Source organism: Bufo gargarizans, chromosome 6 (assembly GCF_014858855.1).
Source record: "Bufo gargarizans isolate SCDJY-AF-19 chromosome 6, ASM1485885v1, whole genome shotgun sequence".
In the NCBI taxonomy this organism is placed as follows: Eukaryota; Metazoa; Chordata; class Amphibia; order Anura; family Bufonidae; genus Bufo; species Bufo gargarizans.
The window spans coordinates 18,392,392-18,409,547 of record NC_058085.1 but is presented as its reverse complement, the minus strand read 5'-3'; the positions used below and the strand labels follow the sequence as shown (position 1 = coordinate 18,409,547).

Genomic DNA, 17,156 nt, shown 5'->3' with positions numbered 1-17,156 from the left:
TTCCTCCGTAAAATGCCTAGATAAAGGATGCCCTATAGATTTTTTCTTTATATTGTATATATGCTCGCTAATACGTTTTTTCAATTTTCTCTTAGTGCGTCCAATATACAACTTATTACAGGGACATTTGATGGCGTAGATAACCCCTTCGGTGTTGCAGGAGATGTGACCCCTTATTTTTTGCTCAAAGGTGCCCTCAGGATTTTTTACGTACTGTGTTTTGACTGTATTTTTAGCTGTATTTTTACATGGGACACATCTATTGCAAGGAAAAAATCCTTGTAGGAGATTCTGAGTAAAGGTAGGACGAACGCACAGATTTACTGCCTATAGTGTAAAAGTACGTGATAAGGAGGAGTGCGCTTTGTTTAACTTGTTTGGCACCACTTCTACCATAGCGCGCGGTGTAACATTATTGTTTCTAGATTTCAAAAACTTGTCAATTTTATTCTCTGGAGTCTTTGCCCCTAGCTTTGTTACAGAGGAATCCACTGACCGTCGCTTTGGGGCCATTCTTTTCCCTTTTTTTCCCCCCGTCCTTTCCCTTTTTTTTTTTTTTTTTCCTTTTCCCCCCCTTTCTTTTTCCTGTTTTTTTTCTCCTTCCTTCTTCCCCTTCCTTCTCCCCCCCCCACTCTTTTGTTACTTTCCTTTTCTTTTAATTTGTACTTTCCTTTGTATCTCCTTTGCTTCCTTCTCCCCTTCTCTTATTCCTCCCTTTTTAATTCCTCCTTTTTAGCCCTTTCCTCTCTTTCCCCTCTATCACCCCCTCTCCCGCACTACAAAGGGGAAAAAGCAACAAAATTTCACCTCAGTACAACAGGCAATTTAACAAAGTAACGGCAATAGAGTTGCAGATAACTGTGGTCTCACGTGTACAGAGCACCCAGAGAAGGGAGGCGAGGGTCCTCGCTGGTCACCAGGGTAGCAAAGGTCCAGTTGGCAAATAGTCCAGGTGGCCACTTCAAGCCGAGGGAGAAAAAACAAAAGATCGGGGTCGGTGAAGAAAGGCAGCAGACAAAAAAGACCCACCGATCACCAGCAGGGGGAGCAGACAGCCAGCAGGAGAGTGGACAGTGGAGCGGCTGAATCCAAAGACACGCCGCACACCAGGGCAGGGGAGCAGAAGCCAACGGAGGTAGGAGACAGAGAATCCGAGCAAGTTCAACCCCAGGGGCAGAGAAGGAACACGCCAGGCGCAGTACCAGGCATCAGCAGCGAGCGGAACAGCCAGCAGCCAGGCCGGCAGGAAGCAGGAAGCCGCAGGGACCCAAGCGCTCCACTCCAGTGCAGCCGAGAAAGGTAGATCACGGCGTCACAGCACTCAGCGGCACACAGCGGCTCTCAGCGCACGGGACATCCACTGTTCGGACGAAGCCAGGAGCATGGAGGGAGGAGGCCAGCAGGGGGGGGAGAGCAAGATGTGACGTGTTCACGTCATCACGCCGCCATGTGATGTAGCTGTATGTAGACTTCAGTGTTTTACACACAGATTCCATCATTCCATCATTATCATACGTAACCATAGATCTACACAAGTTACACCGACAACAACTGCTAATTGGATAAAAGTTCCTCATCACAATCTCTTGTTGGATAAATAATTAGTTCCTGGGGCCTTCCATTAATCCTTTCCAATTCTAGTACCAATCTCCATTTTTCTTTCCAAAGAGCCACATGGTCCATAAAGCCAAGATCAGCTCTTTTATTTATCACCGGTCCAACAGCGAGGATCGATCCTGATCATAAACATGCAAATGGTTAGTTTTAATAGACAAATACATTTATCTTGGCCAAGGCTTCCACTTATAGTGCAAATATTATCTACTTTCTAAAGGTCACCATTCCATCATAACATTTCTAATCGATTACTTAAAGGCCTCTAATTTCTCAGCAAAAGTAGTTAGTACTAAAAATACTCAGTATTCACTTCAAATGGTTATTAACTCTTTAGCTAAGCTCCTTTTTGAGGTGTCAACACAAGGGGGTCCTTTACTATTCTGAAATAAGCCTAAATTAGACGTATTTCAGGCACAGATGTCGGTGCAATGGGGGGGGCAGGTCTACAATTGTTGGCGTGGAGCGGGCGGGGAAGGGAACGGGACTGCAGGCCTGTCTCATTTATCATTCTCTACAAATGTTTCAGGTGTAGAAAAGGGTCTAAATGTAAGATAGCTTGGAAGCTGTCTTACATATAGAACTGTTGCTGGAAGCCCTGAAGTTATGCAGAGGTCTGCGCTTTTCATAACTTCGGCAGAACCACCGCCAGCTTAGGGCTTTGTTAAGACCTGCGTCTAAAACACCGATCTTAATAAATGTGCCCCAAGATGTATACCTAAGACAACATGGCTGATCATCCAATCTAATCCTGATTCTGCAACACCTACAGTTAAGGAAGAGAGAACAACACCCGAGAGATGTCCCAGTCCTCTTCTTCCACGGGATAATTCAGAAGAACATTACTATGTCCCACAGGATGATCAGGTAGATGGATATAAGGGCATCATGATGGAGGATCACCAGCCCTTCACATCAACAGGTAATAGACATGACTAAGTACACACGTCCTCTCATTATCTGTATGTAAGGAATTAATTCAGTCACTGGATGTTTTTCCTACAGTTAAAGAAGAGATAAGAACACCAGAGAGATGTCCCAGTCCTCTTCTTCTACAGGATGGGTCAGAAGAATGTCACAATGTCCCACAGGATGATCAGGTAGGTGGAGATAAGGTCTCATGAAATGTCCCCTATGATCTGTAGAAGGCTGTGAAGATCTTGTGTTCAGTCTTGTTTTATCCACCAGTATTATATGATTTATCCTTGTATAATGAGAAAGATGGAGATGGCAGGATTGACAGCTGACCATAGACGTTACATGTTGTCTGGATCTTCTCACTATTGTCTGCCTGTATAGACTTTTAAGATGGCCTTCTCTGTCAACTGCTGCAGATCTTTTGTGGTTGCACAAGAGTGGCACAACAGTTTTCTGAGAGGTCTTAGGCCGGGACCATGCAATACTACAAACGGTCAACCAAAGTTGTGTTTGGATTGTCAGCTTCAACATGAACATCAGGAGATAAATGAATCATTATCTTCAAAGGTTTGGTAGTCTAGGGTGCAGTCTCCTGGTGTCTCCTTACTGTCAGAATGGCAGTACCAAGATCATACCACGGATTCTATTCTAGCGCATTTAGATGCAAGTCATCCTTCTTACTTGCATAGAGTATAATATAGAGTATAATATAATATTCAGGGGCGTAGCTAAAGGCTCATGTGCCCTGGTGCAAGAGTTCTGCTTGGACCCCCCTTCCCTCAGTGCTTTGTGGCCAGGGGCAGGGAAGCACATAGCCTTCGTGCTGCCTGAGGCGAAAATTAAATCTGCATCCCCTGCTCCATGCCAAATTCTTGACTTTACCCTTTCCCTCCAGCCAGAGATGTAACTTCACCTGCATGAACTTTTGTATAGTACCGGTGTCTTCTTATGTGGCACAAGGGTCTTTGGGTCCCCTCAGGCTCCTAGGCCCAGTAGCGACTGCACCCCTTACAACAGGGGTGGAGAACCTTTTTGCTGCCAAAGGCCATTTGGATATTTGTACCATCATTCGGGGGCCATACAAAATTCTCAACATAAACATTTGACTGCTATATTTGGTCAAACATATAAGTGACTTAGTGACTTCCGTTTTTCCGGAACATTTGGGGCTGGATCCGGCTTTAATGCATTTCAATGGAAAAAAATGCTGGATTCGGCATTACGGTAAGTGTCACACCCCTCATAGGCCCCAACCTCAGTCAGACCCCCAGCCTCAGATCAGACCCCTGTCAGACCCCAGCCTCAGATTAGACCCCAATCAGACCTCAGATCAGACATTTAAAATTAAAAATATTTGCCTCTCCAGCCCTGGACAGCGCTGTCACTTGGCAGATTCACTTACCCTCCTTGGTCTACTTCCCGCCGCGCTGTACTGTGACCCGACAGCCCACATCTACGTGCACTACGTCCTGACACTGTACGTGTCAGGACACAGCATGGGGCCAGAAGAAGACCAGGGAAGGTGAGTACAGCTAGCAATGTGCTGTTCTCACCTTCCTGTGCCTCACCTTCACAATATGTTCTGGCCGGGGGCCAGAGGTTCCCCACCCCTGCCTTACAGCTACTCCCCTGATAATATTGAAAGTTGATTATTGGAAAAGCTATATAGGATTATTTTTATCAGCACATATAATTCTAACTTGCCAACAATTTTCTAGCTGCTCAGATACATCCATACATTTTGAACCTTTGATTATGGATACCTGGTCATGTGATCTCTAGTCTGACCTCCAGTCTGAGGCTTGCTGTCTCTCTCCTGTGTGGCTGACATCCTGTGATCTACAAGATTACAGCATCATTTATCAGATCCCTCTGGAGAGCTCCCTCCCCACCAGCTACTCCTCCTTGTCTTCTCTATGTCCCTAAACATATCATGCTGCTGAAGATCTCATCTCTACATTATCCATTACACTAGAGTCTAAACCTTTGCTCTTCTAGTGTAATGGATAATGTAGAGATGAGATCTTCAGCAGCATGATATGGTTAGGGACATACAGAAAGCAAGAAGGAGCAGCTGGTGGGGACGGATCTTTGTTTTTGTATGGCAGACCAATTTTTGCAAAATTCTTACTGAATCCGATTAGTTTAGAATAAATATGCTCATCTTTACTCTGAAGGTATTAATTTCAGGGACTCGTTGTCTAAACTTTAGACAATAAGTCCCTGAAATTATTACAAAACAAAGCTTATGCGATTCGTTTTAGATGAATCACTTGAAAACCGTGCCCAGTGCATTTAATGTCAGTATTAGCAGGGGAAACCATGAAGAAGGTAGAGGACTGTGGATAACATGACACTGGGAGGACGTGGGTAGGAAGCAGAGTCTGACAAAGAACGATTATAGACACAAGTCACTAATGTAGTGTGATAGGAACACTAAAGAGAGGGAATCCTTCTAGGGAAAGTATTAAAGGGGTTGTCCGGGTTCAGAGCTGAACCCGGACATACCCTTATTTTCACCCCGGCAGCCCTCCTGAGCCTGGCATCGGAGCATCTCATGCTCCGATGCGCTCCCGTGCCCTGCGCTAGATCGCGCAGGGCACAGGCTCTTGTGTTTACAATAACACACTGCCGGGCGGTAACTTCCGCCCAGCAGTGTGTTCGGTGACGTCACCGGCTCTGAGGGGCGGGCTTTAGCTCTGCCCTAGCCGTTTTACTGGCTAGGGCAGAGCCAAATCCCGCCCATCAGTGCCGGTAACGTCACCGGGCTGCCTGTCAGCCCCATAGAGAGCCCGGTATGTCACCGGAACTCAGAAAAATGCCTTTGCCCTGCGCGATTTAGCGCAGGGCAAAGGAGAGCATCGGAGCATGAACTGCTCCGATGCTCATGTCAGGGGGGCTGCCGGGGTGAAAATGGAGGGATGTCCAGGTTCAGCTCTGAACCTGGACAACCCCTTTAAGGGAGTGAGGGGATGCTCAAACTGTGCTTAAAGTGGTTGTTCCACCTCACTTTTTAAGCTTGTCTGGCAGCCTGCTGTGCTTTTCATTTTCTGATTTCCTGCCTCCAAGGATGAGCCCCCACCCTGGCTTTTCGTGACATCACATCTGCTCTTCAGCCATGTATGCTCACTTCCGATGTTTGTCTGATTAGGGGCGGGGCGGGCTATCATTCAGACAGCCTGAGCCCACCCAGCCTTAGAGTCGGTAAACAAGGTTTATTTGGTCTCCTTGCTAAGAAGGTGTTGTGGCTCAGTTGGTAGAGTGCATGGGTTTATCTATTGGATTCTACAGTGCAGCCAGGCATTATTTATTTATTTATTTTGAATTTCCAGCTCCCCACTACATTGTGTGCCATATTAAATGGTTGAATTGGAAAGCGCAACTTTTCCTCCAAACAGCAAGCCCTCTTAAGGCTATATAAAAGGAAAAATAAAAAAAGTTATGGCCCCAGGAAGTCAGGGAGTGAAAAATGAAAGCAGAAAAACTAAGGTCCTCAAAGGGTTAAACACGCATTATAGCACGAACATGTTACAGCAACAACAATTTTATATCAATTTTATTAAACACATAGTTCAAAGACATTTTACAACGTACAACAAACGCTGCATTGTTATATTGTGTTAGAGGATATATTAGTTCATCAGACTGTGTGTTTCAAAGACATTTTAGTACACAGTTTTCATTGTTTTACCACTGAAATTAAATGCATAGTTCTAAGACATTTTACTGCATTCTTCCCAAAGTAAATTGTCAATACCAGTGTGGAGTGTGTTTGTAGAAATGGAGAGATTAATTGTGCCACTGTCTATCACGTGCCCGGGATCCTGTGAAGGAGTAAGGTCATTCCCCCTCCGGGGAACACAGGAACCCCCTTCCGGAGGAAGGCAAAAACAGGCAAGAAGAGAACAGACATGAATGAAACACCAGAAGCAGTAAAGACTGACAGACAAAACAGGAACATGGATAAGACGCAGATACAGAACTGGTACCAGGCAAGATATAGGACAGAAGACAACAATGCAGAACCAGGCAGCACATACCGAGACGTAGATAGCCAGACCCCTTGCTTCATCAGCAAGGCAAAACCTGGCAAGGAAAACATAGACAGACATGACAGAGCAGAAGGGAAAAAACATCAACAAGACATGGCAAATGCAGACTGACCCACAGCAAAGCGCACACAGACTGAATTAGGAGCCTGACTACTATCTGAGAGAACACACCCCGAACACCATTCAGGGAGCTTAACTCCATCAGGCCATGAATTGCTGGAAGCAGACATGCAAGACAAAGACAGCACAGCAAAGCGCACACAGACTGAATTGGGAGCCTGATGAGCGCACCTGAGAGTACACACCCCGAACACCATTCAGGGAGCATAACCCCATCAGGCCATGAATTGCTGGAACCAGACATGCAAGACAAAGACTGACCCAGTGACTCAACGCTCAAAGCCAGAAATAGCAGCCTTACGAGCGCACCTGAGAGGACACATCCAGGAACAGACCAGGGAAGGTTAACCCCATCAGGACCAAACAAGGACGTACACAAACAGGTCTGGGGTAACCAGAAACCACAGAACATTGCCCCTAGCAACCATCCTGAAATACCCACAGGGAGATCATGCAGCAAAAAGGGGTACACACACACAGGCAGGGTTCACAGTAGGCATCGCAGCCAGCCTACATGGGAAACCTCGTCACAGTGAACCGTACCGTGACACTGTCTTTAAATTACAAAAAACACACTTGCCATTTTGCTTGTACTGTTAAATAATCTGTCCAAATCCCTGACTTTTCAATGATAGCCCTCATAATAAAATGTCTGAGAAATGGAAGAGTGCAAAACGAAAGACCCATGCCTCGTCCTCCCAGAGTCAGAATGTATGTAGTACCAGCAGTATCCTTACCTGCCAGGAGTAGTAGTAGTTGGCCACAGTTCTCACTGGCTCAGAGGATGGAATTGTGGACTGGATGGCTCACCGTTTAGACTACCACGAGGAGGAGGATGGATGCATAGCTGTGTTTGTGGTGGTAGAAGTAGTGGCACCTGTAGCTGCACTGGTGGTGGTAGGGGCAGTGGTAGCAGCAATGGAACTCAAGGCAAGTATAAAGCAGGTAATCTGGAGGGGGCTAGGAAGCCCATGATGATATATCAAAGTTTTCATGGCAGTTAGGTTGAGGACTATTAAAATGATTGTGTGTTGGACAGGATCTGGGAGCTAGATCAGGGTGCTAAGAAGAAGGTAACATCAGAGGAAGAGGAGGTTGGCAGTGGCAGCAATACAGAGGGAAGGCAACATACAGTTACAACCTCCCAAATGCTGCCAGGGCAAGATCTGCTTCTAGTATTGTCAGCTTGGGTACTGGTGATGCCGATGGGTACTGGTGACGCCTCCTTCTCCTGTTCTCCTCCTTCAGACCCCCAGCCTCAGATCAGCACCCATCAGACCCCCCTGGCTCCTCCTCCTGGCAGCCAGGCAGCATCCATATGCAGTACTGTGTCCAAGTCATCATCAGTTACTGCATCTCCTGCTCAGACTATGCCTTCTCCTATTCTGTCCCACCATCAGCCAGCCATAATGGAATGTATGGCCAAGAAACAACTCTGCTTGCACAAGTTGCTGGTGGTTCATTCTCTCTGATACCACTTTGTGGATTCTGTTGCCTTTAGGGGGCTAATGGCATGTGCTCAGCCTCACTAGAATTTATCTAAAGTAGCTGGCATAAAAAAAAAAAAGCCATCCCTGCTTTGTACTCTCAAGTGGCGGTGAATGTAGGCCACTCCTTGCAATTCTAGCTGTGCAGCAAGGTGCACACAATGGACACCCGGAGCAGTGTTTACGGACTGGAACAGTTCATGCCTTTCACAGCCCATTAGATCAATGTTTTTTGCAGCGAGGCAGCACTAGCAAGAAGGCCAGGACCTCCACGTTTGTTTGGACAAAAGGCACTTATCGGCCTCCTCCATGGATATCCTCCTGTCCCAAACAGAAGCAGGGCAGAACATCACTCCCACTCCCCCTTCTTCCTATCATGTGAAGCGGTGCCATGCCGTTTTAGAGCTAATCTGCCTGGGTGAAAGTAGCCATATAGCCAAATACTTTCTAAAGTGCATCAAGAAGCAAACAACCGAGCTGGCTGTCTCCTCACCTAACTCCAACTGGGCAAGGTGGTCAGAGACAATTGCAGGAACATTGTGGCTGCTTTGTGTTTGGGAGAAATAACACATGCTCCTTGAATGATGCATGTGATAAGTCTAGTCGCGCAGTGTCTGTTAAAAAACAGTACAGTGGCTTTTGGAAGGTACTAATAATAGTAATAATAATCCTATAATATAACCGTAATCAGTTCTCACATCTCCTGTGCTTTTACTAGAAACAGTGATAAGCAGGGTGTTCTAGTGGTGATAGATAATCAGTTCTCACCTCTCCTGTCCTTATACTATAGAGAGGGATAATCTAGTGATGATAATCAGTTCTCACCTCTCCTGTGTTCTCTGCTATGCTTTTGGTATAAACACTGATAAGCAGGGAGTTGTAGTGATTAGTGTTAAGCAAATTGAAGCAAAACAGATTTTGATCCGAATTTCAGGAAAATTCAATTTGCCACAAATCCAAATTTTCTCTCGCTTCGTGTTAACAAATCTTTTTTTTCCCATTTCACCACCGTGATGGCAAGATAGGACCCCTGACGTCTGTAGGGGCAGGAAACAGAAAGGGGGCCCCAGCCCCCCACCCTCTTCAGTGTTTTGAAGTATATAGGTCAGAGGAAGGCCTCTCTGGTCATCAGGGAGGTGAAGCTGGATTTCATATACCTGTGCATGCAGCATGCATTCATCGGTGGCTGGAGCCTCCCTTGATCTAGGAATCGCTGTGAAGAACTCTCTGCTCGCCAGCGGTATGAGTCCCAAGCTAGGCAGGGGAGAGAATGCGGACCTCGCATCCGTGCATCTGGATGCCTGTGTCCGGCGCTGGTTACACGCGCGCGTCTCCCCGTCCCCTGGTGGGATAAGCAGACGTGAGCCGGAGTACCCCACGTGATCAGCGGTGTCTGTCGTCACTTCCAGTGACGCGCTGAAGCGGTTGGCGTCTCGGAAGTGTGTTTCACCGGTGGCAAATTTAAAAATGCAGGAAGCCATGGTGGATTTTGATCTGAGGTCTGAGGATCACATCCACAGAGATGTCAGCCCCTGAGCAGCCTAGAGAGCTGGACACTCCTGCATCGGTGACATAAAGTCCCCACATGGGGGAACACTAATTGCATAATATTTATAGAATTTGAGTTTACATAAGAGAATATGCTCTTAGAATATACACTCTGTTATGGTGGTATATATGCTGATTGTTCCTCTCTTCTCAAATAGGGTGCTAAAGAGGCGCAAAAAAAGACCTCATGCTTCAAAAAACTTCCTGAGCATTATTAAAAAGAATTGTGCAAGTAATGTATTTCAGACATTGTTAGAGAGGAACAACCATCTATAATGGAGGAACTTAAAACACTAATCCGTGATAAAGTTAAAGATGCTAGTCCGGGTCCTCTTCCTCAAAAGAGACATAAAATGGCGGTCCCTTCCTCCTCTGAATCTGAGGACAAAATGGACAAAGCTGAACCTTCAAGGCGTAGGGAGGACAACGACCCCCTTTCAGAAGGGGAGATTGTAGAGTATGCAAAAAAAATGTACTTCTCTTCTGAAGAAATGGCAGACCTACAGAAAGCATTATGGGCCACAGTGGAAATTGAAGAGGTCCAGAAACCACATTCCATACAGGAAGAAATGTTTAGGGGGTTAAGAACTAAAAGGTCAACGATGTTCCCCATAAACGAGAATATAAAGGAGATGATTCTGGACGAATGGTCTGAATCAGAAAAACGCCTGTGTATTTCGAGAGAGTTTAGAAACAGCCTCTTGTTTGATCCCTCTGAATCAAAATGGTTCGACGATATTCCTAAGATAGATGTGCAGGTAGCGAAAGTAAACAAAAAGACCTCCCTACCATTTGAAGATTCTTCCCAGCTGCGGGACCTGATGGAAAGAAAGGCGGATAGTCTCCTGCGTAAGGCGTGGGAAGCAGCTATCTACAGTATCAAGACCAACATTACGGCAACTTTGGTGGCGAGATCAATGTACTTGTGGTTAAACTAACAAGAAAGTCATTTAAAAAATAAAACCCCCGAGAGAGGAAATAGATTTCTTACCCCTACTTAGATCTGCCACAGCTTTCTTAGCAGATGCGTTGGCTGAGACTGCTAGATTTGCTGCCAGGGACGCAGCTCTTTCTAATTCCACTAGATGGGCCTTATGGATGAAGTCATGGTTAGGCAACAAGGCTTCAAAAATGAAGCTCTGTTCCATTGCTTTTTGTGGGGAATATGTCTTTGGGCCAGTTCTGGACAAAATCCTGGAAAAAGCGACTGATAAGAAAAAAGGATTTCCTGAAGAGAAACCTCAGAGGTAATTTTTTTCCTTTCGTCCCTATGGGGGGGGAGAGACAGACCCTACAGGGGAAAAGGAAAAACGGGGAGTTGGAGCTACCCAAAAGGTGGTTGAGGTACTAGGTTCCAAAATAAGATTCGCGCTAAGAGACAGTAAAGGGAAGGTTCATCATTTTCAGGTTACAATCCTACCTTTCGGTATTTCAGCAGCCCCCAGAGTATTCACCAAAATAGTAGTAGAGATGGTAGCTCGTCTAATGATAATACCATACTTAGACAACTTCCTATTACTGGCAAACTTCGGGGAAAAGATGGAAAGAGATCTAAAATTCTTCTTAGCCTTACTAGAGGATTTGGGATGAATTGTAAACTTAAAAAAATCATGCCTTCTTCCCCAAACAAAGATATATAATTTTTAGGAATTATCCTGAATTCTCAAAAACAATCCTCCTTCCTTCCTTCTAAGAGAAAAGGTCCAAAAGTTCTGGAAAATAAATCTATGCTCCATCAGAGAGGCGATGAGCCTTCTAGGGGTATTAATGTTGTGTATAGCATCAGTCCCCTGGGCTCAGTTCCACTTCAGGACCCTTCAGCTATGGTTACTGAGATGTTGGGACAAGAGACAAACTTCCTTAGACAGGAAGATACGAATTCCACATCACGTAAAATTATCTCTCATATGGTGGACCCAGTCAAAAAATCTAGTAAAGGAGTAGCCTGGCAGAAGACTCCATTTGTTCAGATCCAAATAGACGGCAGCAAAACAGGATGGGGTTCAAATATACAGTAGAAGGAAGACCCTTTCAGGGGCTTTGGCCAGAAGTTATATCAAATCGGTCGTCAAATTACAGGGAATTAAGAGCTGTATGGGAGGCAATAAAAGCCGCATCAGACATTAAAAAAGGGATATTGTGTAAAATTATTATCGGACAACGTGACAACGGTATCCTACTTAAGGCAACAAGGTGGAACAAGATCAAAACAAAAAATTAAGCTGACCGTGAAAATATTTTCTTGGGCCAAAGAAAACCTAAAATCTATATCGGCAGTACATCTAAAAGGCTCCCAGAATCAGGTGGTGGATTTTTTGAGCCGAAAAACCCTAGACCAGGGGGAATGGTGACTGAATTCAGAGATATTCAGCCTCATAGTAGAGAAATAGGGCTCTCCGGTCATAGACCTACTTGCCTCAGGGTTAAATGTACAATTGAAGAAATTCTGCTCCCTAAACCCAAAAGACAAACCGTGCGCAGTAGATTTCTCCCTGACTTGGGATTGGACGATGGCCTATGCATTATCCCTGTTTCAGCTAATCCCAAAAGTAATTCAAAAGATTATCCACAACAGACCAAATCTTATTTTAATAACCCCATTCTGGTCAAAACAAAGTTGGTTCTCAATCCTCAAAAATGTAGCTGCGTCGGATCCATGGGTACTTCCTCTGAGAAAAGATATACTGATTCAGGGTCCAGTAATGCACCCATGCCCAGAGTTTTTCAGGCTGACAGCCTGGATCCTGAATCAGGACTTTTAAAGAGCCAGGGGTTGTCAGAGAAGGTAATTTCCTCTCTCTTAAACCCAGTAGGAAAAAGGTGACTTCTGCGATTTATCAAAAAATATGGAAGAGGTTCTGTTCCTGGTGGGGACAAGGTGAGATACATCAATCAACTCCAAACTTACAGAAGATTTTAGATTTCCTGCAACAGGGGTTAGATTTAGGTCTGCATCCTTCGACCCTGAAGGTACAGGTTTAAAGAGGACCTTTCACCTGGAAAAACATTGTGAACTAAGTATCCTGACATATACAGCGGCACCCAGGGATCTCGCTGCACTTACTATTATCCCTGGGTGCCGCTCTGTTCTCCTGTTATTTCCTCCAGTATCTTCGCTCGGTAAGTTATAGTAGGCGGAGACTGCCCTTGTTCTGCTGGGCATCTCCTCTTCCTAGGCTGTAGTGCTGGCCAATCGCAGCACACAGCTCACAGCCTGGGAGGTTTTTTTTCTCCCAGGCTGTGAGCTGTGCGCTGCGATTGGCCAGCGCTACAGCCTAGGAGGAGGAGGAGACGCCCAGCAGAACAAGGGCAGTCTCCGCCTACTATAACTTACTGAGCGAAGATACCGGAGGACATGAACAGAGCGGCGCCCAGGGATAATAGTAAGTGCAGCGAGATCCCTGGGCGCCGCTGTATATGTCAGGATTCTTAGTTCACAATGTTTTTCCAGGTGAAAGGTCCTCTTTAAGCCCTAAGTGCCTTCTTTGACTCATATCTAGCTGAGCACAAGCGGATTAGAAGATTTTTCAGGGCCGCTTGCCGCTTAAGACCTTTTGTTAGACATGGACATAGAATCCCAACTTGGGATCTAAACATAGTACTAAAGGGTCTAACAAAGAGTCCTTTTGAGCTGTTAAAGGATGTGTCAGTTAAGATGCTCTCTTTCAAGTACAACTTTCCTCATAGCAATTACGTCGGTTAGGAGAATTGTGGAAATCCAAGCCCTTTCTATCAGACATCCATACTTAAAGAGGACCTTTCACCTGGAAAAACATTGTGAATATATATTCACAGAGATATATACAGCGGCGCCCAGGGATCTCACTACACTTACTATTATCCCTGGGCGCCGCTCCGTTCTCCCGTTATGTCCTCCAGTATCTTCGCTCAGTAAGTTATAGTAGGCGGAGACTTAGGAAACTTAGGAAAGTTTTGAAAGTAGCTGATCACATGTGGGAGCTGGTTGAAGAGGGAACCTCGTCAGCAGCAGGCCTGTGAGACAGCAGCAGGATAGCAGCGTGCTGGTGAGCCAGCAGGGTGGAAGCAGTGGTAGATCTGGATTAAAAACACGCCCAGTATCAGAGAATATGGGTCGCGCTGCTCTCGACCATGTTCCCTCAGCAGCACAGGGAAGAAGGAAGCGGTCTCTCCCTCCCCCCTGTGCTGCTGCCTCCAATGAGCGAGCAGAGGGGCGGAGGAGGGGAGGGGCTGTGGCTACTGCGCCACCAATGATAACTGATGTTTAATACATTACAAATACAGCCGGCGGCAGAAACATATTGCCGACACCCTGCCTCTGACAGGGCGCTGTGTTCTGCAGCAGTTAACCCCTCAGGTGCCAGCAATGTGTTTCTGCCCCTAAGGAGGGAAAATAGTTATTAAATAAACTGTAAAAAAAAATATTTGCAGGTGGGACGAATCAAATTTGTTTCGAATTCGTAAAGGTTCTCGAATCTATCGAATCTCGAATCCTACGAATCCTGTGCGAACGGTGTAAGAAACCGAGGGGGATCTGTGGATGGCACTGTTATGGGGGGGGGATCTGTGGATGGCACTGTTATGGGGGGATCTGTGGATGGCACTGTTATGGGGGGGATCTGTGGATGGCACTGTTATGGGGGGGGATCTGTGGATGGCACTGTTATGGGGGGGATCTGTGGATGGCACTGTTATGGGGGGGATCTGTGGATGGCACTGTTATGGGGGGATCTGTGAATGGCACTGTTATGGGGGGGTCTGTGGATGGCACTGTTATGGGGGGGTCTGTGGATGGCACTGTTATGGGGGGATCTGTGGATGGCACTGTTATGGGGGGGATCTGTGGATGACATATATATATAGCATCTTATGCTATGTGCCATCCACAGATCCCCCCCATAACAGTGTCCCTGCAGTGTGAATAACCCCCAATACAGGGGCTGGGGGCCGGCATCTGGATTAGGAATGACAGCGGGGACCGGTGCAGTCCCTGTATCCTAATGCACCGGCCCCGCTCACTGTAGTATAATCTTATCTAATCTGCATTGTTAAGATATAATAATTATGTGTAATCCATCTGTATTACTTACTACATTAAGTTCCGTAGCAGAGAGGAGGGAGGAGGCAGGCCAGGAGGGAGGGGAAGGGCGTCGCATCACTCACTACGTCATGTGCCTGCGCTGCCCACTTTATGAATGAAGCAAGCGGCACAGGCACGTGACGTAGTGAGTGACGCGCCGCCGCCCGTCCTGCCTCCTCCCTCCTCTATGCTACGGAACCTAATGTTGTAAGTAATACAGATGGATTACACATAATTATTATATCTTAACAATGCAGGTTAGATAAGATTATACTACAGTGAGCGGGGCCGGTGCATTAGAATACAGGGACTGCACCAGTCCCCGCTGTCATTCCTAATCCAGATGCCGGCCCCCAGCCCCTCCTCCCTCTGTTGATACACCCACCCACCGCGCTGTGCGGCATGGCGGCGGCCGTGAATCATTAGGTTATATTGCGTCGCGGGATTCGTCGGATTCAAATTTTACTAAATTAGGTCGGGATTGGAGTCCACGAATCCGTCAAATCCAACAAGATTCGAGGAATTCGTGATTTTGATGGATTCATCCTCCCACCTCTAGTATAAAGCACCCCTTTTCCCAATTTTACATATAAAAAATATAAACAATAAATAAATAAAATATTACATATTGCCACGTCCGAAAAGTACAAACTATTAAAATATAGAAAAATATCTCCTATGCGTTGAACGCCGTAAAAGAAAAAAAATAAAAGAAAAACTGTGCGATTCTCCATTTATTTATATTTTTTGTCACCTTGACCCCTAAAAAATAGGATTGGACTGTTCGATTATAGGCCGGACGTTCCATAAAATGCGTAATGCACGTGGCTTTTTCTGGCGTTTTATTTTTTTCACGTGGTATCGAGTATCGCAATAATTTTTTATGGTATCGAAACCGAATCAAACCGAATCAAAATTTTGGTATCGAATCAACCCTACTCAGGAGTCTACCTTTTAGGAAACAACTAGTGGTGCAGGGTGTAAAAGGATCTCCTGTAGCCCTGACTGCTTACCTCCGTTGATGGGTGCTCCCAGTACCTCCCGAGGACTCCAAGCACTCCACTCGACACCGATACCACCACAGGAACCAGGAACAGGAACAGCTCTTACAAGAGCTAGAAGTAATAGCCAGGGGAGTATACACGTATAACACTCCCCTCTTTATTGAACACACAGCATTGACTTATATACACATGACATAGCAGCCAATCCTGTACAGTTTAAACACAAAACTAACCCTATACAACAAACACACTGGCATTGTCTGAGACGCAATTAACTAACACACTGGCATTGTCTGGGACGCAATTAACTAACACACTGGCATTGTCCGGGATGCAATTAACTAACACATCGGCATTGTCTGAGACGCAATTAACAAACACACTGGCATTGTCTTTGACGCAATCAACAAAATACAATTACCAAAACACATTGGGCTCTGCCTGTAATACAATTACCAAGCATAATGGGCTAACTTAATCACTCACAGACAGAAACCACACATTTTTCCCAAAACACAGAAAACACCTATCCAACATATCCAAAAATCACCCAGATCCGAGCAGGGGTTCCCGAATTCCATGGAAGTCACATTTGGCCGGCCGCAAGCATGGCTTTCCTGCCCAAAACAGTTCCACAGATTTAATCTGTGCGGCCGGTCTGTCTTCTCCTTCAAAGTTAGTATGGGCCATAATCCTGAGGCAAGAGGCTGGCAAACAGGCCCCTCCAAAACCCAGTGGCGAGGTTGGTTTCGCCACACGGGGGTTCATAAAGATAGCGGCATGCAGTCAGCGCGGAGTGTTGTGGGTAAAATGCCATACTTGGCAGTGTGAGAATTTGCTGAAGGATGTTAGCGTGGTGGTATTAAGGATATGTGAGCAGAATGTGAAGCACGGTCAGGGTGCTAATATTGCCACTATGGCCCTGCGTCAACACATGGAACGTCACCATAAAGTGGCCTGGGAAAAACATGGCACTAATGTAGTGGTACAGCCTGATGCAGGAACCACTCCCAGCGACCCACACGCCTTCTCCGGCAGCCAGGGATTCTCAACTTCAACAGAAAGAACCTGTTGTTCCTTCCCTTAGTCTATTGCTCCTCCTCCAATGGCGCAGAAGCTTAACGGGCATCTGGCTAAGTTGCTGGTACTACAGTTCCATATGGTGGGCTCTGAACATTTCAGAGAACTGATGGCTTGTACCCACCCGAGGTGGCGAGCCCGAAGCGGTCATTACTTCTCTAAAAAAGCTGTACCAGTCCTGCACACGTATGTTGAGCAGAAGGTGGGCCAGTCCTTGAGCCAGTCAGTGTCTGGTACAGTTCATGTAAGTGCTGACGTTTGGAGCTGTAACTAT

At 46.0% G+C, this 17,156-nt stretch overlaps 1 protein-coding gene across 1 annotated transcript in view; it reads left to right on the top strand.

The window, feature by feature from the left end:
- The first annotated feature begins 2,368 nt into the window (after window positions 1–2,368).
- The window catches only part of LOC122940448 (zinc finger protein 22-like), a 39,432-nt gene continuing 24,644 nt past the window's right edge, over window positions 2,369–17,156 (top strand). The window contains exons 1-2 of the mRNA XM_044297126.1: window positions 2,369–2,536; window positions 2,620–2,714. Of these exons, the coding sequence (XP_044153061.1) occupies window positions 2,503–2,536; window positions 2,620–2,714 (129 nt within the window). The 5' untranslated portion in view covers window positions 2,369–2,502. The remainder of the gene's footprint in view (window positions 2,537–2,619; window positions 2,715–17,156) is intronic.